Source organism: Lissotriton vulgaris, chromosome 1_1, assembly GCF_964263255.1.
Source record: "Lissotriton vulgaris chromosome 1_1, aLisVul1.2, whole genome shotgun sequence".
NCBI classification, from domain to species: Eukaryota; Metazoa; Chordata; class Amphibia; order Caudata; family Salamandridae; genus Lissotriton; species Lissotriton vulgaris.
In genome coordinates this window covers 1,696,765,164-1,696,788,267 of record NC_141685.1, presented here as the reverse complement: position 1 = coordinate 1,696,788,267, position 23,104 = coordinate 1,696,765,164, and the positions used below count along the sequence as shown (strand labels likewise).

The window sequence follows — 23,104 nt, the reverse complement described above, 5'->3', positions numbered from 1 at the left end:
GAGATAGAAGCGTGCTTGGGTATACCCATGAGAATCCTTGCAGCAGCGTTTTGGACAAGCTGTAATTTGCTCAAAACTTGCTCTTGTGCGTTAAGCAATAGACCATTGCAGTAGTCCACCTTGGATAACACCAAGGAGGACATTAAGGTTTTATTGTGTGTGTGTATGTGTGCGACGGCGGGGGGGCTCGGTGCACTCGTGTGTGTATGTTTGCGGGGGGGAGTGTGTGTCTGTATGTATGTGTGCGTGCATGGGCGCTCCTGTGTGTGTGTCTCTGTGTGTGCGCATGCGTGTGTGTTGCAGCTTCCCAAGAGACAGGAGATGGCCACAGCGAGCGCGTTCGCAAGCGCGTGGCCCGCTCCGATCGCCATGCGCGTGGCCAGGTCCTGTCTCCTAGAAAGCTGCGTCAGTAACAATAGGTCTCTGGCGAGACCGCGCTTTCGTGCGGTTAACGCCACGAGACCTAAAAAAGGAGAGGATTCCTGAAAAAACACACACAGACAGACAGACAGACACACACGCACACACACACTCACTCACTCGCTCTATTTATAGAGCACAACATTCAACACAAAGGGATATCACAACACTACTTATAACTCCCTGCGTTAATGAAAGCATTCGTTAAAGAGGACCCCGAAAGCATTATGTTCTAAACCGCCATGTTTTTAGCTTCTTCCTGAACTTCAAATGGTCATTAGTGAGGTGTAGGTCTAATAGTAGTTTATTCCATTATACGGCTGACTGGTATGAAAAAGAGCGACCTCCTGCTCTAAGTTTTTTTTATTCACCTGATTTTGGCAAGTGCAGGATTACGAGATCTCAGTTCTCAACTTATCTTGCCAAATTTAAGGGCCAGTCTTAGGTGATGCTCTATGCTCATGGCACAGTAATTTAAACTTAGCTCTTTGACGCTCTGCCAACCAATGTAGCACCTCCATACATTCTGATGCTGAGCTAACTTTGTTCTTCTTGCAGACCAGCTTTGCTGCTGCATTTTGAGTAACCTGCAATCATGAGAACAAGTAATCTGCCATGCCATTATACAGAGCATTCCCATAGTCTAAAGCCTGAACTATGGTTTTCCTCCAATTGTCCGGGATCCGCTTGAAAAGTCTCTCTAACAACTTTAGCATGGCAAAGCACCTGCTGCACGTTGCCATTACTTAATCTTGCATGGATAGTCCACTATCTACTAGGACTCCTAGAGTTTTTGCAACCTGTTTGGGTTCTGGTGCAGTTCCTAACAATATAGGCCACCAAGATGAATCCCAAATTAGATGTGCTCCCCCAAAGAGTAGTATCTCAGACTTTTCTGCATTTAGCTTCAGACAATGCTCTGTCATCCAGTTCGCAGTTTCTGATAGACAATCAATCTAATTATTTCTTGTATCCTCCTGTCTTTCCCCTATTTCTATTATCAACTGTGTATCATCCGAATAAGAGCAGATGTTACATCCCCATTTTTCCCCAATACTGGCTAATGATATATACATTGGAAAGGGCTGGGCTCAGCAATGATCCCTGTGGGACTCTACAGTTGGTTATTTTTGGACTAGATGTGCAAGAACCCAGTTGTACTTTCCTAATTCTATTTCTTAAAAAGGCGCGAAACCATTGTAGGGTGTTGGAGTGAAGTCCTTTTTTGTGTCGTTTTTCCATTAGAAGACTGTGTGATACAGTATTGAATGCTGCCAACAGGTCATAAAAGGATCAGGGAAGCAGCTTTGCCCTGATCCACCAATAGTCTGATATAATATATAATCTTGTTTTAAAAAAAATCTTTTTATTGAACAAGCTTAATAGAGAGTACAATAACATTTGCCAAAGCATGCACATTGGAGTTCTGTTTACATAGTTTAGGATAACAGGGGACTGTGTGGGGCGGAAACCATCCGGCATTTGGGAAAGAATTACAGTTAAGGGATCACCTCTCTCTGGTCGCCAGAGCCTCTACGGCTACTACGTTGCTCTCCAATGACCCCCTGTAAGCTCGCCATGGTGCCCACACCTTTTCCCATTTCTTAACACACCCTCTACTTTTATATACCGTTTCCTCCGCTCTCTGGCACCAACCCAGGTCTTTCTCCCATTCCATCACTGAAGGGGTGAGTGGCACCCCCATCTCTCAGCAATATTATGTTTCATGATCCCCGCTGCTAGTGTAAGCCAGATGGTGACATATTTGGACCAGACTATCTCTCCCTTAATTATAAGCAAAAGCCATTTTGCGTCTAGCGGCAAATCAGCATCCACCACCCTGGCCATTATTGCTTTGACCCTGCACTAAAACTGCTAAATTCTAGGGCATTCCCATAGAATATGAAGGAAAGTACTTTCACCCTGGCAGCCTCAGATGCACTGTGGTGATGGTGCCCTTCCAATCCTATGTAAAAGCGTTGAAGGGTAATAGGAGTGATACAATATCCAGAGCTGGATCAGTTGGAACCGTACTCGTATCGCTATTTCCCTTGGGCCCTGGAGTGCTTCTTGCCACTCCTCATCATCTATTTACCCAGGTTGTCAGTCCTGGCTGTCAGTTGGTCAGGAGCGTTGTTCATTAGCTTCCGGTATATTGATGAGGTTGCTTTCTCTGGGATGGGATCAATTAGTAGTCTGTCCTGAAAGGGGAGAATAGTCCAGGAGGGAGGTGCCACCATGTAAATGTGCCAACAGGGCATCCATGAGCCTCAGGTAATGAAATCTCTGGGTCCCAGCCAGTCCAAATTCCAGTTTCAGATCCTCAAACCCCTTCCCTCAATACATCCCCAGTCAATCTATTCCTATATTCTTCCAGCCTGTAAACCCGTGTAGCGAGGCCACTTCTTTCAACCCACCACCTGATCAAAGCGGTGTTCTGCTGATTAGTTTGTTCTGCCACCCCAGTGCCCGATTTGCCTCTCTCCAACATGCCACCACTACTGCTGTGTGTGGGAACCATCTGGGTTATGCTTTCGCGCATACAGCAGTGGCTCACAGTCGCTGCTGGCATAGCGTCCGGGTCGGCCCTGTATGCTGGCTCGTCTCTATCTGCGTACACCCAATCGTTTACTACTGCTGCGTGGTATCGGAGAAGGAGGGAGAGATTAAAGGGGGCCAACACTCGGATTTTCGGCCGCGCAGGCTGTGTCCGAACCACCGGCTTCCTACCTCGAATCACGGCGAGCCTCTCAGGGAGCCTCGGCGTGCCCACTTAGCCACCGTTCATTAGGCTGGGCTCCCACACACACCGCCCCCCTCGTCTAGCCACACTGGAGACTACAGGTGGGGGGGCACCTCTACTAGCGCTCCACAAGCGGTTAAGTGCGTCGCTGTTACTGTCCCGGTCCGCCGCATATGCCTCAGCCCGTAATATCAGGCTCCTCTGACATCAGGTGAGATGGGGCGGCGCCATTTTGTCCGCGCAAGCTCCCGCGGACACTGATCGTTTCTTCGGTCCGTCGTCCTTCGATCAGTCTGAAACTCGCCAGATAGGTCGCCGTGAGCACCAGGTCCTCTCCTCTCTACAAAGTGCACTCAGAACTTCAGATTATGGCAGATTTTACAGGGCTTGCACTAGGTGGCTAGCGCAGCTCTCTCAGATTGCGGCCATCTTAGACAGCTGCTGGCCACGCCTCCTAGGCTGATGTTATTGAACACCGCTAAAAGTATACCCTTCGTGTTGTTCTTTGCCCTGAAGCCTGTCTGCGAGGGGTTTAGGAGATCATTGGTCTCTAGATAAATAGTCAGTTGTTTGTTCATTAGTTTCTCCAAAACTGTGGACATATATGGGAGCTGAAAAACTGGTCAGTAATTTAAAAGGATGGAGACATCTATGCTTGCTTTTTGTGCCAGTGGGGATACCACTGCATGTTTCCATAAATACAGAAACGTAATATCAACTAATGACTGATTAAAGATCTGCATTAAGTAGGGGCACAATAACATTGCTATCCGCAAATAGATAAAATGTGGACATGGATCCAATGGGGATCGTGATTTTACCTCTTTCATTAATTTCTCAACTTGGTCCACCTTAATTGATTCAAAATTTCCCAAAAAAGAGGTTGCATCAGGATGAGGTTCCAGAAATTCCCACTTTATCTCCTCCAGTGCTGGTTGTGTTTTAAATCTTGAGTACATTCGTAAGACTTTATAGTTAAAAAAACTCACTGAGTTCTTCACAATTGGCTTCAGAAGGAGTCATTGATTGAGAAAGGCCTACTGGTTCGGAGAGTTCATTCACTATTCTAAACAACTCCTTGGATGAGCTACTATTTTCTTAAATTATTTTTACATAGTAGACTTTCTTTGGTTTTTTTAAGGCTTTGTGATACCTATTTAGCTCCTCTTTATATGTTTATTTGTCTAATATATCTTTAGATTGTCTCCATCTATGTTCCAAAGATTTACATTTTCTTTTCATCATTCTAAGCTCTGACGACTACCACTTTTCTGAGGGTCGATCTCTAGTTGACTTGCTCATTTTCTGGGGGGCACAGTGGTCCAATGCGTTTGTGATTTTTGTATATAAATTCTCTACCTGTTCCGAGAGTGCCCTCATTGCAGTATTTCTCTATTGGTGAGAAATGAGACGCGAACAGATCTGGAATTATGATGCTCCATGACCTTTTCATACTTATTGATGGTATCGAAGAGCTATTTTTCCCTAGTGGGAGAATAAAAGAGAATGTAATTAAAAAATGATCTGTCCATGTTAAAGTGTCTGTCCCCAAGATGTTAATGATTCTATATTAGAAAATAGCACATCAAGTGTATACCTCGCAATATGGGTGGGTCCACTGACCCATTTTTTAAGTTGCACAATCTGCCTATTATTTTCTAGTTGTTTACACAAAAGGTCTTCAGAATTTTCAAAATAAACATTAAAATCAACAATTACTAAAAAGTGATTTTATTTCAAACATGGCAAAAAGCTGTGAGAGTAGTCTATCACTAATTTGCGGTTGATAGTCCGGAGGTTTGTAAATTACTGCTCTCCCAAACATTATACATTCTCCACTAGTGACCTGAAATGCTAAAATCTCATGATCATCTAGTGGTGCCACATATTCTATAGAGCATGTATAAAATTCTTTAAAAAGAATATCTATTCCTTAGGATCGCTCTTTGGGGATGGCACACTTTTGGACAATGACACCTTTGTGCAGACCACGGGGGCACCAGATTGCCATTCTTTATTATATGCTGCAGTCACCCACTACATTAGGGAGAACTGGGCACCCCAGCGCACTGAACCTACGCAACACAAGCTCGTACACTTGCTTTATTACATGGGGAAGGGTGGCCATCTGGTCAAATGGCTGTACACCGGTATTAGGGTGCAAGCATCTATCACACGCACGGCCCTAGAGAAAAATGGGCAGGTAACACTGACACGGAAATAACTGACAAAGCCTGGGCAAGCATCCTAGAACACCCCAAACAGGTATCCCATAATGCCAAACTTAAATTTATACAAACAATGGTACTACATAGGTCCTATCTAACCCCAAAAAGAATTCAGTGCATGTTCCCAGAGGCCCAGCACTGCTGCCCTTGATGCAGGGCCGATGAGGCGGGCTTTCTCAATATGCTATGGGCTTGCCCCCACCTCGGGTCTTCTGGGGTTGGATCCGAAGAACACTCTAAGAGGTCACATACTTAACAATCCATGACAACACCCTGGAATGTCTATTGGGGCTCCGCAAACGTACCAGCACCCTGAGGGTCCAATTGCGCTTCCTAGACCTAGCCTTTATATTAGCCACAAGGGCGATCACCATGAGATGGAAATCTCCTAGATGCCCCCCAATAACTATGTGGCAAGAGGATGTGGTCCGATGGGGTGGGGCCGAGAGCGCAGCACTCAGACGCGAGGAGGCGAGAGGGCCAAGGAAACACCCCATTTCCATGGAATGGGACCGCATGTTGGAGGATTTTAGAAGGATAGACCTTATACTTGGGTCCGTCACCCCTACTCCATAACGTGTCTATAACACTACATAACACTCAACGCTGACTTTTTTATGGGATCTACCTGTTTCCAAGCCACACACTGCCGGCAACTGGTAGCAAAAATTGCCTGTACAGATGTACTGTATTAGACTGCACAACAAACGAAGTACGGCAGACCAGGAGGGAGGGTGGAAGTAGGGGAGGGGAGTTCTAGTTAACATATCTGTTCAAATTGTGCTTTCCAATGCAATCGTTCCAGGAAATAACATTGTACCTTATAAGGACGCATTACTTGGTTATAATAGTATTGGTTGCACCCTGATGTATAGTTCTCCACACCCAATCAAATGAATCTATAGATTAGAAGATACGTGTATAAGGTGGAAAACCTAAAAATGAAAATTCCATAATGTAACTGGTAACAAACATTGTATTCACTTTCTGGTACCCAATAAAGTTTGTTAAAAAGAATAGCTATTCCTCCTCCCCTCTGATCGAGCCTATCACTCTTGAGCATCTTGTAGCCCACGGGTAAGGCAGCTGAGATGTCCAGGTGATTAGAGTTATTTAACCAGGTCTCTGGATAAAGACCACATCAGGCTTGGTTTCTGCTACAACGACCCAGATTTCTTAACAATGCTTTGGTAGGGATCTTGCATTTAAATAGATGCATTTCAGTGGAGATCCAACCAAAAGCCCTCTTTCACTGCATGCAGTTTCTTCACTGCCCAGCTTCCCCCCTTACAGTTGAGGCATGATATTGGACCTTCCGTCCCCTTGCAATGAATTGCCTGATTGTGCGTCAGGATCTTACCTATACCCCGCAATGCTTCCCTTCAGTAATGCAGTTTTCATTGTTTTCGGACCTAAAATTGACAAAGATCCTGGCCCCTGGTCCCGTTCGGGCGCGGACCGGCACAGACTGGCTTGCCTTAGGTGCACCCGCTGTGCGCAGCCGCGCCGCACCCACGCCGCACCCACGTTTTTAGAACTCCGCAGTCCTTAACATCTAGACTACTGACCAGCTCTGTGGTTGCAGCAATGCTACTGGTAGCATTTCTTCTCCCCGCCTCCACCCCTCCCGCCCACCCCCACCTTCCAAATTCAAATGTAGGTAGGAGGTTTTCCTAATTCAGTTCAATGTCAAATTAATGTCAAAATATTCTACATATATAATCTTGTCAATCGCTATTGAAATGCTCTAAAATTAAGTGCTTTTGTGCCTCCAATGCCCCAAAACGAGTGGTAGCTATCTCCTGCTGCCGCACCGCGCCCACTGTATAGTCTTTCTACAGATGATTATATCGAAACCTAACGTACAATCTGTACCTCATCCTTTGAGATGCCAGAACATTTATATCTAGATGTAAAAAAAAAAAGCCCAATATCAGCTATGACAGATTAGACAATCTTCGCCCTATTTCTCTCTTGCCATACTTGGCAAAGATTGCTGAAAAAATTGTTAACCTTCATCTGATGGGCTTTGTAGAGGAAGCTTCCCTGCTCCATGACTCTCAATTTGGCTTCCGTCCACGGCATTCGACGGAGTCAGCATTGCTCATGGCAGTAGAGTCTATACGGCAGGGAGTGGATGAGGGTCAAACCATGGCCCTGATCCTCTTGGACCTAAGCGCAGCATTCGACACTGTAGCTCATTCCACCTTGCTACAGTGTCTGAATGACGGAGGGGTGTCAGGTCCTGCTCTTAGATGGATTCGGTCCTTCCTGTCAGGCCGATGCTTCCAAGTCCGGCAGGGAGATTGCTATTCCAGGGAGATTGAGTTGGGCCAGGGCGTACCGCAGGGTTCGTCCCTGAGTCCGACCCTGTTTAACCTTTATGTCTCCCCACTGGCGGCCATTGTTGAAAGCTATGGAGTACGTCTCGTGTCCTATGCCGACGACACGCAGCTGGTAATATCCCTCTCGCGTGCACCTGGTCTTATGGCGGACAAGTTCAGAGCATGCATGCAAGAACTGGCAGCCTGGATGTCCGCCAACTGCCTGAAGCTTAATGGAAGTAAGACCGAGGTGCTCATGGTAGGGGGAGGTCCATCTGCTTGGTCGTCGGCGTGGTGGCCATCCTGCCTAGGGGAGGTACCTGTTCCCTGCCAGGAGGTAAGGAACTTGGGGGTATGGCTTGATGTTGATCTCGCTTTTGGCTCCCAGGTCAGCCGAGTGGTGGGGACATGCTTCGGAGTTTTAAAAACTCTGAGGAAGGTCTTGGTTCTCCTGCCTATCACAGCTCGACGGACGCTGGTGCATGCGTTGGTCACCTCGCGCCTGGATTGCAGCAATTTGTTGTATCTGGGGCCACGGGAAAGGTTCTCAATCGCCTCCAGGTACTGCAAAATGCTGCCGCTTGTCTTGTCTTGAGGCTTCCTAGAAGATCTTCCTCCAGGGCAGCACTCCAGGCTCAGCACTGGCTTCCGGTCAGGAGCAGGGTAGAATTCAAGGCTCTTTCCACATGCCATCGCATTCTGAGAGGCAAAGCCCCAGCCCCGTTACAGAATCTGGTTACCTGGTACGAGCCTACAAGGAGCTTGCGCTCCTCCTGTACAGGACTTCTGACAATTCCTAAAATTAAGAAAGCACGCATGGGGGGCAGCTCATTTAAATACCTGGCCGCGAAGAGGTGGAATGACCTGCGGCCAGAATTACGTCTGGAGCCTTCAGAATCCTTGTTTAGGCGGAAACTTAAGACTCATCTCTTCAGACGCTAGGCTACTGTGATGGCTGTTTAGACTGTTATCCTACTTACCATAGCGCGGGGACACGCCTTTGGGCGTAAACCAGGCGCTTTATAAAACTCCCTAATAATAATAATAATAACTGTGAACAAACAGAGCGCTATGCAGAATTGCTACTGAAAAAGCTAATGTCGTCCAAGCTCTATTATGTACACTTTTCCAAGCCCCCGAAGTATAATCGGCTAACCACCGCTCGGGGAGAACTGCTTTATAGTCTATCTAGAGCTTATTTATCTACAGCAACACATGCCATGAAGGAAAATGTTACTTACCAAGTAAGCATCTATTTGAGGCATATAGTTCTGTAGAGTCACATGCGCCCACCCTCCTTCTCACCTTATGGTTGTTACAGATGCTTTTCTTTCTTGTTCTCTGCATGGTCATCTTCTTTTGCTTTTCAATTCTCAGTTTTTGTCCTCACCCGCTGTGCGGAAAAACAATCTAACAATGGAACAGATGCCCATGTGCATTATCTCTCATAGGAGGGGTCACTATGGCTTGTGATTCAAAAGCCTTCTTTGAAGAAGGACAAGTTACACCCACCCGAACCCAACGCTGGATGGCCGGAGTATACATGGCATGTGAATCTTCAGCACTTCATACTGCGAACAGATGCTTACAGAATAAGTAACCTTTTCCTAGGTTATTAACAGGTCATCCTTAAAGTGTGCCTTGCATGCACTCAAGGAAGGGTGCCTAATATTTGAAAATGTGCGATACTATATATTTGGAAAGTGTGCCCTTACAGGGACTGAAAGCCTAAAAGTAGGTTCATTGCATTTTCCTTAAGACAGATGTAGGTGGAATGAACATTTTTAGTTGTATATGTCCATATGGTAAAATGTTAGCAAAGTCTTTCAAAGTTATTTCCACTTTAATTTTTCAAATCTGATTTAATGTTGAAATCTGATTATTGATAATTTGAGTGGTAAAGTAACTTTACAAAAAGTAACTTTACAAAGATGTACTTTTGGCTGCCTGTGTCAGAACTGGTTTAAAACCAGTTCTGCTACTAATCACTCCTTCTGAACCGGAATACACATGCTTGCTTGGCAAAGTTAATGTCCATGGCTCAGAAGACAATGACCTGCCTCTTAGCCCAGAAATGGGTGTTAACTGCTGAACAGTTATCAGAAATTATCTTTCTGTCTTTCGACTTGGGGATGCCACGGAGGGCCTCTTTTGTTTAATCACAGCCAGGTTCCAGTCACAATGGGAGTTGGGGGTACCAGTTTGCACCTTTGGAGGTGGGAGGAAAGCTCATCCAAATGCAGCAGTGGCTAAGCAGCTGAAGACTGGCCTGCCTTAAGGCTATAGGTAATTTAACACCAATGCAAAGAGTAAGTGCTGCAAAAGGAGGTGGGAGACTCTAGAAATTCTGCCACTGAATCCTACACATTTTCTCAAAGTCACATAGTGCAGAGGATAAATCTGGCACCACCTCTTCAAAACATTCCTTCGTGTATGGAAGACTCCACCTGAAGAAGAAAGCACTGCTGGAAGAAAGAAGATACCTGACTCCTGCTGGAAGAAGAGGTCTTATTCAAGAACTCGAGTACTCCTGGTTTCTGCTGGCACCCAGGGGCTGGGTCAGGTGGTTGGCCTCCTTTTAAGGTGACACAAAAGCAGAACTCCTGACTCCAAGGGTACCTAGCTGACTACAGAAGACTGGTCCCTAAAGGAGACCTGGCCATAAAGAGACCTGGTGCCTAGAAGCCTGCCCTGGGGCGGTAGGGGCTGTAGGACTGACTAAAAGTAACTTTCCCAGCAGTTGGAAAAAGGTGTGACCTCCGCAGGACCTGGTCCAGATGCTGGGGCCTGTCCCTGAGGTCACAACTACAGCAGGCATGAATACCAGGTTTGTCTAGCTACAAGATTTTTGTCTTGCTGAAAAATGTTCGACTGAACCTTGAGATAAAGGTGTCTAACTGGGGCGAGATTGCAAATCTATCCGGCTAGTGAAGCACCCTCTGCTGCCATGAAATTAAGCTTTGACCTGCCTGGAGCTTTTGGCACCAAAACCAAAAGCTAGAGCGGGAGCTCAACAACATTGTATCTGACTTCGATGGACTCTTGCTGGCCACATCCTTGGACCTTGCTATGCTGGATAATTTTGACTTGCATTTCAGAGACCACTTAGTTGTATCTGTCTTCTGCTCAACCTGAAATTGTGGCTTGGTCCTGGTAATCTATGAATGTTTGTGTTTTTTTTTTATTAATGTTGCTTTACCCTTTCTAGGCACCTTTTGCCTTACCACTTCAAATGCAATTCACTGGTTCCCCTTATTCTACTGTAATGATCTTGGTGTCTTTTCCCTCATTCATTTTTTTCTTTTTCCTAAATTGGTTTGGGATTGTTGTTTGTATTATGTTCTTTACTTTAAAAGCTTGCTTTATGTTGTAGATACCAGAGATTTTATCAGAACAGGGTTTTGACCATATTGTGTTTATTACATTGGTAACCACCTTCTGACACACTGAAAACATATAAATACATATTGCCAGGAGTGGCTTTTTAGGACCATAGCTCGTTACACAGGTGACAGAATTGGTACGCTGACACAGTTTACCAAGAGCAGCAGGCTCCAGTTGTACTGTCACAGAAAAGGACATTTAAAATGAAAAAAGGCCTTGGAAGTCGAGGTATCCTCTACACTTTCTATCTTTTGTGAAGTTGTATTTAGTTTGTTATTGGTATTCCTTGTAGATTTGATTTGTTGTGACGTGAATGAGTTCTGACTCGCACGGGTAAGCCCAATGTTAGAACCGCAGCTTTTAACTGAAGTTGGCCATACGTGTGGACCAACAAGAGTAGTGTGGCAAAACCCCATTCGGCCTACGTTTTCTAGCAATGGGAAGGAAAATACATTACTCCCACAGATGATGTTAAAGCTGTGGTCCAGATGCTGGATTTGCCATAGAAGAACTATTTGAATAAAACCTTGAACTATATGGGGAGGGTGAAAATGGCATATCTGTGGAAATGTTATCTGCAGTGATAAGTTTAGTCACCAATACATGTCTCTTCAGTTTCATGGCACCAGTCAAGATTGCTGTACTTTATGCTTTCAAAAGTGTATTATTTCCCCTTGCCGACGGCTATACAGGTTATTAAGGGCCCTGAACCCGTAGATCTTGTCAGATCATTTATATATTTTGTTACCCCTGACCTGATCATGGCATGGGATAATAAGCATCAGGGTTTCATTTATTGTAGTTAATTTTATGGCCTGTCTTATTGTACAGGACCCTAACGCTCTTTGGGCCTTGGATCAGCTCCTTGGGGTAATTCTTCCTTTGGAGGAGCCTGTTTTTACCAGATGGTAACTGGTTGGATTCTTACTAGGGCCACGCAGCATTTTATCATTAGGTAATTCATGAAAATAGCAATACTGAGTTTGTTATTAATAAAACATTTATCGCAGCACCAAGAAACCACTTTGATTGTGAACTAGCTATTTACAAATTGAATTAGACTAATTGTGTGCTTCAAAACCAAGTTTTATTGAGGAAAGGCCCACAGCAGTTAATATGTACTTTGTCATGTCCAACAAAGGAATTTGATGGAATGTTCCAGACCAAGGCATGTACGGTGTACTTTCCATGTAGTAATATACAGGGCTTTTTACAGTGAACTGATTGGTCACAATGTGCTTTAACTCATTTCTTCAGACATTCATAATCCACTCTCAGATAAGGAATTGCATTTTGAAATTAGATCAGCACCTCCTTAGTTAGCAGCAGAATAAAAAAAACATGTTTTTGCTTCAACGCTATTCATCTTGCCTTGCAAATGTAATGTTCATTTTAATTCTAACTACATGAGGGTTGTTACCAGATCACACAAATGTTTATATTGGTTCCTTCCTCTGGAGTATTGTTTTAGTTCTGCCAGCCTTTTGAGTGATTTTAGTATAATTAAAGGTCTGCTTCTCGCTGTACCCCATCCACTGCACTTTTTTGTTGATAGGTGCATGTATGAACCTGATAACCGAGACAGCTGTGGAGTCACTCCATTTATGGATGCCATACAGAATGGACACATTGACATAGCGAAACGTCTCCTGGATATACATAAGGTATTACTTTCTGGTTATTTTACCTTTTGGACATGTTTATTGTATACGCATTGTCTTGTATTTCAAACACCTGGAATATATGAGATACGCAGAGCAAGTTATTCTTCCCGCTAATGCAGGTTGTTAATTAATGACATATTGGTACAAGTTAGTGGTACTGAGATGGAGCACACTTCTGTAGAAGAAGACCACTGTGTATTGGGGTTGTACATTCAGCATGAGAAACAACATTTCAGTAGAAGGAATTAGAATGTTCCAAATTAAGGGATGGGCCAATGTTCCAAATTAAGGGATGGGCCACAGTGATTTAGGTTGAAAGTGCTGAGTTAGTTTATACATTGATCTAAGGCATTGCTTTATTAAGTGTAGGACACACTTGTTATCACCTAAAGGATTTGCAAAGATAGGGTATTAAACCAAACACCCCAACTTACAGCATGGACCCTCGTAATCCAGTTGACACGTGACAGGTTGGACGGACGTTTGCCACTGTGTTGCGAATGGAGCAAGGAACAAAAGAACATGGCATAGATATTATCAACTGTCGAGTTCAATATTTGCAGTCAATGACGATACGTTGTAGAACTTTTTAAAACCTTTATTTACTTTAAAGGATTACTATGGTTTCATCATCTTTATTCCAATTAGTCCAAATACCAGAAATATCAAGTAAAAGATTAATTAGTGACTACATAAATCAAACAAAGTGTTCCATAAAGAAGATTTGTCACTAAACTAACTACAGGACTTAATCTACTCTATGTACAGAAACCCATGAAGAGTTCCCTCTAGAAAAGAGCAATATTTCGGAGGATAGTTACAAACTAGATCTTCCCATAAAGTGTTGTTCTGGAAACTTAGCCAAGTTCCCAAGTCTGCAGTACCGACTGGTGAAAATATGAGTGGTAGTGAAATGATCGTTGCAGTAGCATTGATCAAAGAGAATCAAGACAAAGGAAAATAAGTTACTATTAGCGGTATCTTCCAGCAACAATAAAGCGAATCACCGTAGTAGAGTCATAAGGGGTCTACTATCCTCTCTAACTAGAACACAGTTACAATATAAATCCTAAAATAATGTAACGAAAATTAGTAGGTGTACAAAGCACTTCTTCAACGAAAACTGCTCTTCCGATGGTGTCGTCAACATCCGTTGCATCTCCTTCCGATTCCCACAGTAAACATTCACGTTGGTACATAGCTAAACATTTGTTAAGATGAAGGAAAGTTCTCATGAGAACCTTCTTACCTAAGCTAATGCGTTCAGTGTTGCGTTGTGAATGAGAATTTGCCTAGCCTTGGTGCTGGTAAGTTCCAATTCTATTAAGGACTCGGAGGTGAGGATTATGCCTTTCTTTCTTCACTTTATTACTCACAGCAGCAAGAAAAACACACAAAAACTACTTTTTCCATGGACACTTGGGAAAACAGGAAACTCAAACATAAGTCCTTTCTCTGTAACACTGGCAGCTCCCATCATGCCCTGTTGCTGCTTCCTCTTCCTCTTTCTTCACGCGAAGCCCACGTTCCGGCATTCTCACGCATCCTGTTTGGGACCCTCATTCCCTGACAAAAAACCACACAGTCAGACTCCGACCGTCTCGCAATAGAACATAAGGTACGTAAAGCACAACAATACAGAGCAATAGCAGTCACAGTAGCAGAAAGCTCAAAAACGAGTTACTTACATCACATACGGGGAGGGTCCACTTCGTAGAAGTAATTGGGGGGGATAATCCTCGCCTCCGAGTCATTAATAGAATTGGACTTACCAGCATTAAGGCTAGGCAAATTCTCATTCTATGGCAGGACCGGAGGCTTCGGAATATGCCAGTTCAAAGCTTGTCGACAACCCGCCGAGCCACTTCCAACACTGGCTTAAAATAGAACCTCTTAAACGTTGAGTCTGAGGACCAATCGGCTGCTCTTATCAGATCCTCCAATCGAGCCCCGAGGGCAAACTCTTTTGAGGCCATAGCACCTCTTGCTGAATGAGCTCCAAATTGCTTAGTATCAATCCCCGCCTCCTGCATCACCCAACGCACCCATCTGGCGATCGTTGGTGAAGAAACAGCCTTGTACGGTTTCCGTAGGGCAATAAGAAGTTGTCTTTCGCCCGGAGGGCGAGTGTCATCAGTTATGTCTTCATAAGCACGGAGGCACTGTACCACACACAGTTTAGGGGAATCCGGAAAAGCCGGGTACGAAATAACCCGTGTAAGGGTCTTAGTCCGTCTGCTCACCGTAAAGGTCACCCCTTCCGGGGAAAAAACTCTGGCCGAGACGTCAAGTGCTCTAACGTCGGAGACCCACCTGCAGGACACCAGGCACAATAACATTGCCAGCTTAGATGTAAGCTCCTTCCGAGACAGAAATCTGTTCGGTTGCCAAGTGTCATGGCCGGGTTTTCTGATTAGATGGGATCAGCCCCTAGGGGCCCCTCCAACCCAGCCAGAACGTAACCACCTCCCTCCTCAGGACCATCTATCCGTGCACCTGGGTACCTACCTGAGGATGGGGAACTCGCAATATACAAGCTCATATTATTAGAAACACCACTAAATCTATAGGGATACTAAGAATACTCACTGATTACTAAGGATAACTTATAGTCTCGCGGCCACTCAGACCCAGACTAATCTACCCCAGGGCAGATATGACACACAATCCGGTGCGTCTACACATGGGCCTGCAGAACCCAATGCTCTATTTTCCAAACGGTTCGCAATCCGGCAAACCTCCACGCCAGTCATCCCCCCTGACGCTCTCACTTACACAAGCCACAATCCTGTGGGTATCCACGCTGGTAATCCTCCCCAGCGTTCTCACTAACGCCGTATATCAACGACAACCACATTCCTATGAACACCTTCAGATATATGTCTCTTCACTAAGGGTCTGCTACTACAATAATATTATGGGATAGCCGAATTACTTAGTGTCAACAATTCCCTAGCTCAAGGGCTCCCTGTTCTCTCTATTTATTCAGACTTACCGGATCAGGGGCAGCATCTGTTCTGGCTGTAACATCTGACTAGGAGAAAAAGGTTACCTATGCTTTGGAACAGAAGACGCTGTTTACAGGATTATGGGAGGGTGTACTAACTTGGTCCCTTAGTTGCAGGTCTCCTCTCTCCCTCACTATTACTTACCTGATCAGGGGTAGCATCTGTTCAAACAGTAATACTACTAGGAAAGGGGATTACCCTCACTGTATGGGGACAAAGATATACACACTATGTGATTGAGTTATTCCTTGATTTAAGCGCTCCTACTCCCTTCTGATCCATCAGTGGCTCAACGGCAACTGGCTAGAAGCTAAGATAGCTTTATCATAAAAAAACTCATGCACACTAATTCACTAATTAAATGGGGTCATTTATTGTAACAATAATAAAGTACACATACACAAAACTATGGGGTCTCTATAACTAGCAGTAACTTTAACACCCCTCTGAAAGAAAAGGATTAGACATACAATTTATAACACACCGCTGAAAGGGAAAAGATTAGACATACAATAGCCTAGGGAATAAGAACAAGATTAAGATGCAAGTGTAAAGTAAACTAATGTGATGAAATGGATATCACCTGATTAGTGTGAAGTCTTGTTCTAGCTGTCATCTGGGTTCCTCTCTCGTCTGTGCCTTGGCTCATCTCAGACTCTCTCTCTCTCCTGCACTCTTGGATACACCTCTGCGCTGATCACTTTGCACTGGACTCCTCTCCCCCACGAACTGTCTCCACCTTCCAGCTTCAATCTAATGGTTCCTGCCGCTCTAATGCTTTTCATTCCACTAGCTTGTTCACTCTGTCTCTGCGCCAATGTCCAATTAACTCCATCTGCTCCCACAGGTTAGTCCACGATCTCTCCTCCGTCTCTTCTAAAAGGCATTACTTCAGACTCCAGCTATTCACACCTCCTCCTGATAAGTAACTGCTTCTGACTGCTTCCTTCAGTTCCAGCTCACTATTCAACTCAGCTCTCTCCAGCTTGAACCCTCTCTCTCTGCCAACTCCATTCGACTGCTTACGACTCCTCCACCTCAACACGACTGACTGGCTCCGCCACCTCCACTCGACTGACTGACTCCGCCTCTGCACTTCACTGATATAGAATGCTGTTTCCTCATGGAAAGTTCCAGCCAGCAGCTTCCTCCCACCAATCCCATGCACCAGGCTCCTTGCGCTAGACGCTCCCACAGTGACCAGTCTGCTTGTTTCGTCTAGAGACCTGAGCCCGGGAACAATTCCTGATTAGATTCAGCTCTGGCCGGTTCTCTCCGGTTCGCTTAGGGCGAACAACAGTTTTAACTATAAACTTTACCTTTACTCTAAAAAGCCTCTCAGCTCCCTCAAGATGGAGTCCCTCTAGCTCTAGGCCTGTAGGCCTGAAAGGGATGAAATGCCCCTTAGCTCTGCCAGAATACCTACATAAACCATACCAATGTGTCAAGTATGTCAAAGCCAATAGGCAATAGACAGGTTAGAGTCAAGAATAAGGGATCTATCATCATATTAAGCAGCTATCCTCTTCTAGGTCTGGAAGAAAGGGCTTAAAAGGGCCAACACAAGCTAAGAATACCTATCCTAGATGTGAGCAAGACTAAGATCTATATCACTGCTAAATAGAGCCAAGAACTCTGCCATTACACCAAGACAGAAACAAATTCAAAACTCTATTCACATCCCACAGGATGGAATAACGCGGCTCGGGCGGCAGAGAGAGACGGATCCCTCTCAGAAGCCGGCAAACCAAAGGGTGTTCCCCAACCGGGGAACCCTGCACCAAGTCATGTCCTGCAGACATTGCAGAACGAAAGGCATTGATCGATCTATAGGCCAGACCCTCTTCCGCCAAATCAGCCAGGAAGTTGAGGATATGGACTACATCTGCCCCCACGGGATCGAAACTCCGTCGCACACACAAGCGGCGCCATCTATGCCATGCTGACCGATATCTCCTGATAGTGCTGTCCACCCAGGCCTTAGAGAGCAGGTCCTTAGCCTTTCCCGAAAGGCCCGCGAGCGCCCAGCGACGCCGGAGATCCTCCAGGCCATCAGCCGCAGCGAGCCCTCCTGGACTAGCCGGTGGGGAACCCCATCCGGATTGAGGAGAATGTGAGGAGAGTGGGGTAGTAGGATTAGAAAATCCCAAGAAAGTTCCAGAAGAACTGGAAACCAAACTTGAGACCTCCACCATGGCGTTACCAGTACCACTTGCGCCGACTGGCGACGCAGTAACGCCGAAACTCGCGTTATCATTGAAAACGGGGGGAACGCGTACCCCTGCTCAACCGACCAGTCCTGAAGGAACGCATCCGTCGCCTCCGCCACTGGTTCAGGACGCCAACTGAAATATCTCGGCAGTTGATGGTCCAGACGCAATGCAAACAGGTCCACTGAGAAGGTACCCCACATGTACATGAAGCGCGAGAAGACCAGTGGGTCCAGCTTCCATACGCTGGCATCCAGAAGGTGCCCGGAGTGCCAATCGGCCACCTCGTTCTGCCGACCCCGCAAATACTCCGCCGTGACTGACACCTGATGGTCCAGGCAGAAGTGCCAAAAATCTCTTGCCAGATCGCTAGCATCTTGGATCTGGTGCCACCCAGATGGTTGATGTATCGGACAGCCGAAACGTTGTCCATCCGGAGGAGGACACAAGATTGCACCCGGTCCTTGGTCCAGCACTGCACCGCAAAGGACCCCGCTAGCAACTCCAAACAGTTGATATGCAATGACTGCTCGAGGGCGGACCAGGCGCCCCCGTGGAGAAATCTCCGCATCTGGCTCCCCAACCCAAGCGACTGGCGTCTGACTCTATCACTATGTCTGGGGCGGAGCCAAATATCGCACGCCCATTCCAGGCCTCCATGTGCGTCAGCCACCATTGCATTTCGTCCCTCACGTCTTCCGACAAAGGGATCAGTTGAGAGTACGTCAGACCCTTCCTGAGGTGATGCGTCTTCAGGCGTTGCATGGCCCGATAATGAAGAGGGCCGGGAAAAATGGCCTGAATCGAAGACGACAGAAGGCCCACCAATCTGGCCAGGTGCCGCAAAGATATCAGCGGCCTCGCCAGAGTCTGGCGTAGCTCGTGCCTGATCTTCGCCACCTTCTTGGCTGGAATACTCAGGGTAGCTGATACTGAGTCGATGCTGAACCCGAGAAAGGTCGCACATTGGACTGGAACCAAAAGGAATTTCTTTTCATTGATAACGAATCCCAAACCCTGGAGCAGATCCACTGCGAACTGCAGCTGGGACGCTAGCCGCTGTGGACACTGGTCCAGGAATAACATGTCGTCCAGGTACACTATCATTCTGATGCCTCGGGCCCGCAAGGCCTCTACTGCCGGGCGTAACACCTTTGTGAAGCACCACAGTGCTGAGAAAAGCCCGAAAGGCAGCGTGGTGAACTCGTAGACCTGACCGTCCCACCTGAACTGGAGGAAACGCCGGTGTGGGGGAAAAATCGGAACTGCCAAGTAGGCGTCTTTTAAGTCGAGTCTGGCCATCCAGTCGGATGGGCGCAGCACGTCCCTCAGGAGGTGGATTCCCTCCATCTTGAAATGGCGGTACACCAGCCATTCGTTGAATTCCTTCAAATTGATAACCGGGCGGCGGCCTCCGTCGACTTTGTCGACCAAAAACAAATTGCTGAGGAAACCGCCCGGGTGTTCGCGCGCGCAACAAATCGCCCCTTTTTGGAGGAGGGCGAAGACCTCTTCGCGCACTAAAGCCGCATCGCGCTGCGAGAAAGTAATGGGGCGGGGGCGTTGAGGCTGACATGGACGGCCATGGAACTCCAGCTGGAAGCCCTGAACCGTCTGCAGCACCCAAGCATCGCTTGTAAGGGAAACCCACGCTGGGAGAAACTGCGCCAAGCCCCCCCTACCCGCAAACTCGCCGAGGGAAGCACACTCACCTCTTCCAGTACCTTGTTGCTGGCCTCGCTGGTTCCCTCGGCCTCGGAACCTCTGTCCTCTGGTGGGATAGAAATTATTGAAAGGGCATTGTCCTGGACCTGCCCGCGTCCGGAGCCTTGCCCCCTGTCGGAGCTGTTGCCACGGCTGAACAAGCGGCCCCTGCCACATCCGGCTCTCTCAAATACACGCGGGGCAAAAACCTTCTTGATGTTGGACTGAGCTCGGTCCAGGGAAGTGAACGTGGCCACAAACTTGCCGAGTTCTTTAATAAACGGGTCTCCGAAAAGCCCCCCTTGCGCCACCGCGCCAGCCTCAGACGAGGCGAGGTCGCCTAGCTTCGGGTAAATTTTTATTAGAAGTGACCTCCTTCTCTCTGTAGAGAGAGCGCAGTTGGCGTTGCCGAGGAAAATAATGGCGTGCTGCGCCCAATTGGACAAAACCTCCGGGGAGATAAGGTCCCCTGTCACCTTGGCCTCCTCGGCCATGTCAAGAATCTTGGTCAGGGGACCCACTGCGTCTAGCAGCTTGTCCTGGCAGATGCGCCAGGACCTGTCTATACCCTTGCGGGAGTCCTTGATAAATTTCGCCAGAAACGTTGCCATTTTTGGGTCAATGTCCGGGGTCATCGCCACCTTGCCCTCTAAAGTAGGGCGGGGGCACTCCGCTCTGAGGCAGCTACGGGCATCCTTGTCTACGGGCTTTCGAAGGCGGTTCACCACATATTGGGCCACCTTATCCCCAGGCACCCAGTCCGAGGACCGGGTGTGGACAATGTCATCTGGATCTAACATGTCAGACGGACCTGCGGAGGAGGAAGGTTGGGACGGCAGCCATGACCTAGAGGAGCAGGCCTCTTCCTCCGAGTCCGGAGAGTCATCATCCTGCTGTGACTCCGGGGACATGGTGCGGGGAGTAGGGGGAGGCACCTCCACAGGGGGGTTGGGGACGGGCTGGGATCCCTCAAGCGCCAAAAACGCGCTTTTCACCCTCGCAAAAGCCTCAGGATCAACCCCTTCAGTGCAACGATTCTTCGGGGGTGGCGGAGCCGGCGACTGGGAAGGGTCCTGGGCCGGGACCGGGGCAGGTGCGGAATAAGGGCCGCGATCTTCGCGCAAGCCTCCTCAAACCGCGTCGAAAGGCGTTGATCCAGGAGAAGGATAGCCTGATCTACCTCTCTATATATAGAGTCATCAACCGCCTGGTAGAAATCATCATCCCAGGTGGCATAAGACAGAGGGTCCTCCTCCGAGTACTGGCCTGACTCCCCCTGCATACTGAGTTAAGTTTGGCTCTGCAGGCTAAGGAGGTACGGCGCAGCAACTTAGCAAACCCCCCAAAGGGCACAATGTGGATCTGGGACAGCCCAGAGGCTATGCTGGCACCCAAGGCGCACAATTCAGGGACTTGCCCAGGGGATGCTGCAGCCCTCACTGTCTTAGGGCACCACCCGGTTAAGCGTCCCCTAGCGCCACCACAGCGGCGCAATTACGACCCCTCAGGGTGTTCAAATTACCAGTGCAACCCGCTCTGGGCGTCTATTAAATTCGGGGAAAACCTAGTTTGCGACCCACAGGGTGTCTGAACCAGGTGGTAGGGAAAGCGATTACAACTAGTGGCAAGCGTGCTAAAAAAAACGCACTTCAAACACGTTTCACAGCGCGCCGGCACCAAGATGACAGCCTGCCCCCTAGCGGCGAACAGCGCACACCGCACTCTGCTGGGCCGAAAAAATTGCGCGAGGAGCGCAAAAGCGTCCTGCGATTGTCAGGGGACCTGTAGGGGCTGAAATACACCAGCGCTGGCAAAGTACAGAAAAAACGCTAACCCAAGAGCTCCCAAAACCCAGGTGAGAGTAGAAAAAGCCACTTAACTTGCTGCTGAGCAGCGAAGAAAGAGGCAGAGGAAGCAGCAACAGGGCATGATGGGAGCTGCCAGTGTTACAGAGACTGACAAAGGACTTATGTTTGAGTTTCCTGTTTTCCCAAGTGTTCATGGAAAAAGTAGTTTTTGTGTGTTTTTCTTGCTGCTGTGAGTAATAAAGTGAAGAAAGAAAGGCATAATCCGAAGCCTCCGGTCCTGCCATAGAATTGAAAGGCCTAGTCCGATGTAATCAAACAATTCTATTGGCAATATTCTGGTAAAGTATTCGTAAAATATCTAAATTAATATTCATTCTAGCAGTCTGTTTATTATGAATTAACACCAAGGTTTATTATTATTCATAGGTGATTTAATATGGTGTGATGAAGCAAAGGAGTATAATCTTGAAGTCAGCTGATTCTTTAGCAGGATGTTAGTGCCAAACAAAAGTCTAAATAAATGTCTATTTAGCTCTGAGGAAGAGTCAAAAGAAAACATTGCTTGTGCCTAGTCACAGAAGTACATGAAGAATAATAGCCTGTCCCAATTTTACATGATCTTTTCTTAGTTTAAAGCAGGTACATTCTCCCTGCGTGTAATACACCTATGTATTCTTTTTAGCAGGGTTAAAGAGCACTCTAAAATGATTCTTTACACGTTTAAAGGAGGTACGTTTTTCCTACGTGTTATTTTCTGTGTGAAAACATTTCTGCAATATTTAAATGCATTCTAAGTTGGACTTCTAATATGATATGTAAGTAGAATTTTGCTTTTAACTGTCAATTCATTACACACTATCCAGTGTCAAGCAGTGCTGACTATGAGGCACCCATCCCTTGTTAGAATTGACAACTTCAGTGGCGTAATAAACTTTGACTGAATTAGGATATAGTGGTTAAGGATTACAAATGACTAATACTGGATCGTAGGTCACAGAATAACGCTCATCAGTAAACGTTTTCAAACTCTAAATCATTGATTGGTATGAACTAATAGAGTACTAGAGCACACCAACTAAGAGTTGCAATGCCATGACCTGCATTGAGTTAAAGTGTCTCCCTGTAGTCTTGAAACCAGGCCGGGGACGGTGAAGAAAAGGGCTGTAATTTCACAAATGAATAGTGTGGTGTACGTGACCAAATACTCCAATACTCCATTTGTACCCAGCAATAAGGGCGGAATTGCACCAAAGCTTTTTGAAAGTTCTGTATAAGTGGTTGGAATTAACTAGTTGAAGGATGATGGGGTAACATTAGAGTATTGAAGGGCACCAAAGGGAGACTGAGAAGCATATTTGTATTTTTGATGTGCGCCCATCCATGGTTGGAAGACAGAGGTCTTCTCCTGTCAAGTGTGGCTCAGGCATGCTAACAGCCTTCATTGCAGCTGCATGGACAATGGAGGTTTTGGGCCACAGAATGTTGTCTTGCTACTCTAAATGTTTGTGCAGAAGAGCAGCGTCATTCTGTCATGCTCTGCTACATTAGCTCCAGAACATCTGCGTGGGCAAGAACACAATTGCAGCTTGTAGGGTGTGTGGTTGGAAGGAT

The 23,104-nt window shown here is 46.6% G+C and overlaps 1 protein-coding gene across 2 annotated transcripts in view; it reads left to right on the top strand.

Moving 5' to 3' along the window:
* The window catches only part of ANKRD16 (ankyrin repeat domain 16), a 355,029-nt gene that overhangs the window by 226,982 nt on the left and 104,943 nt on the right, over positions 1-23,104 (top strand). For both annotated transcript variants that reach the window (XM_086918939.1, XM_086918940.1), the window contains one exon: positions 12,655-12,763. In XM_086918939.1, the coding sequence (XP_086775065.1) occupies positions 12,655-12,763 (109 nt within the window). The remainder of the gene's footprint in view (positions 1-12,654; positions 12,764-23,104) is intronic.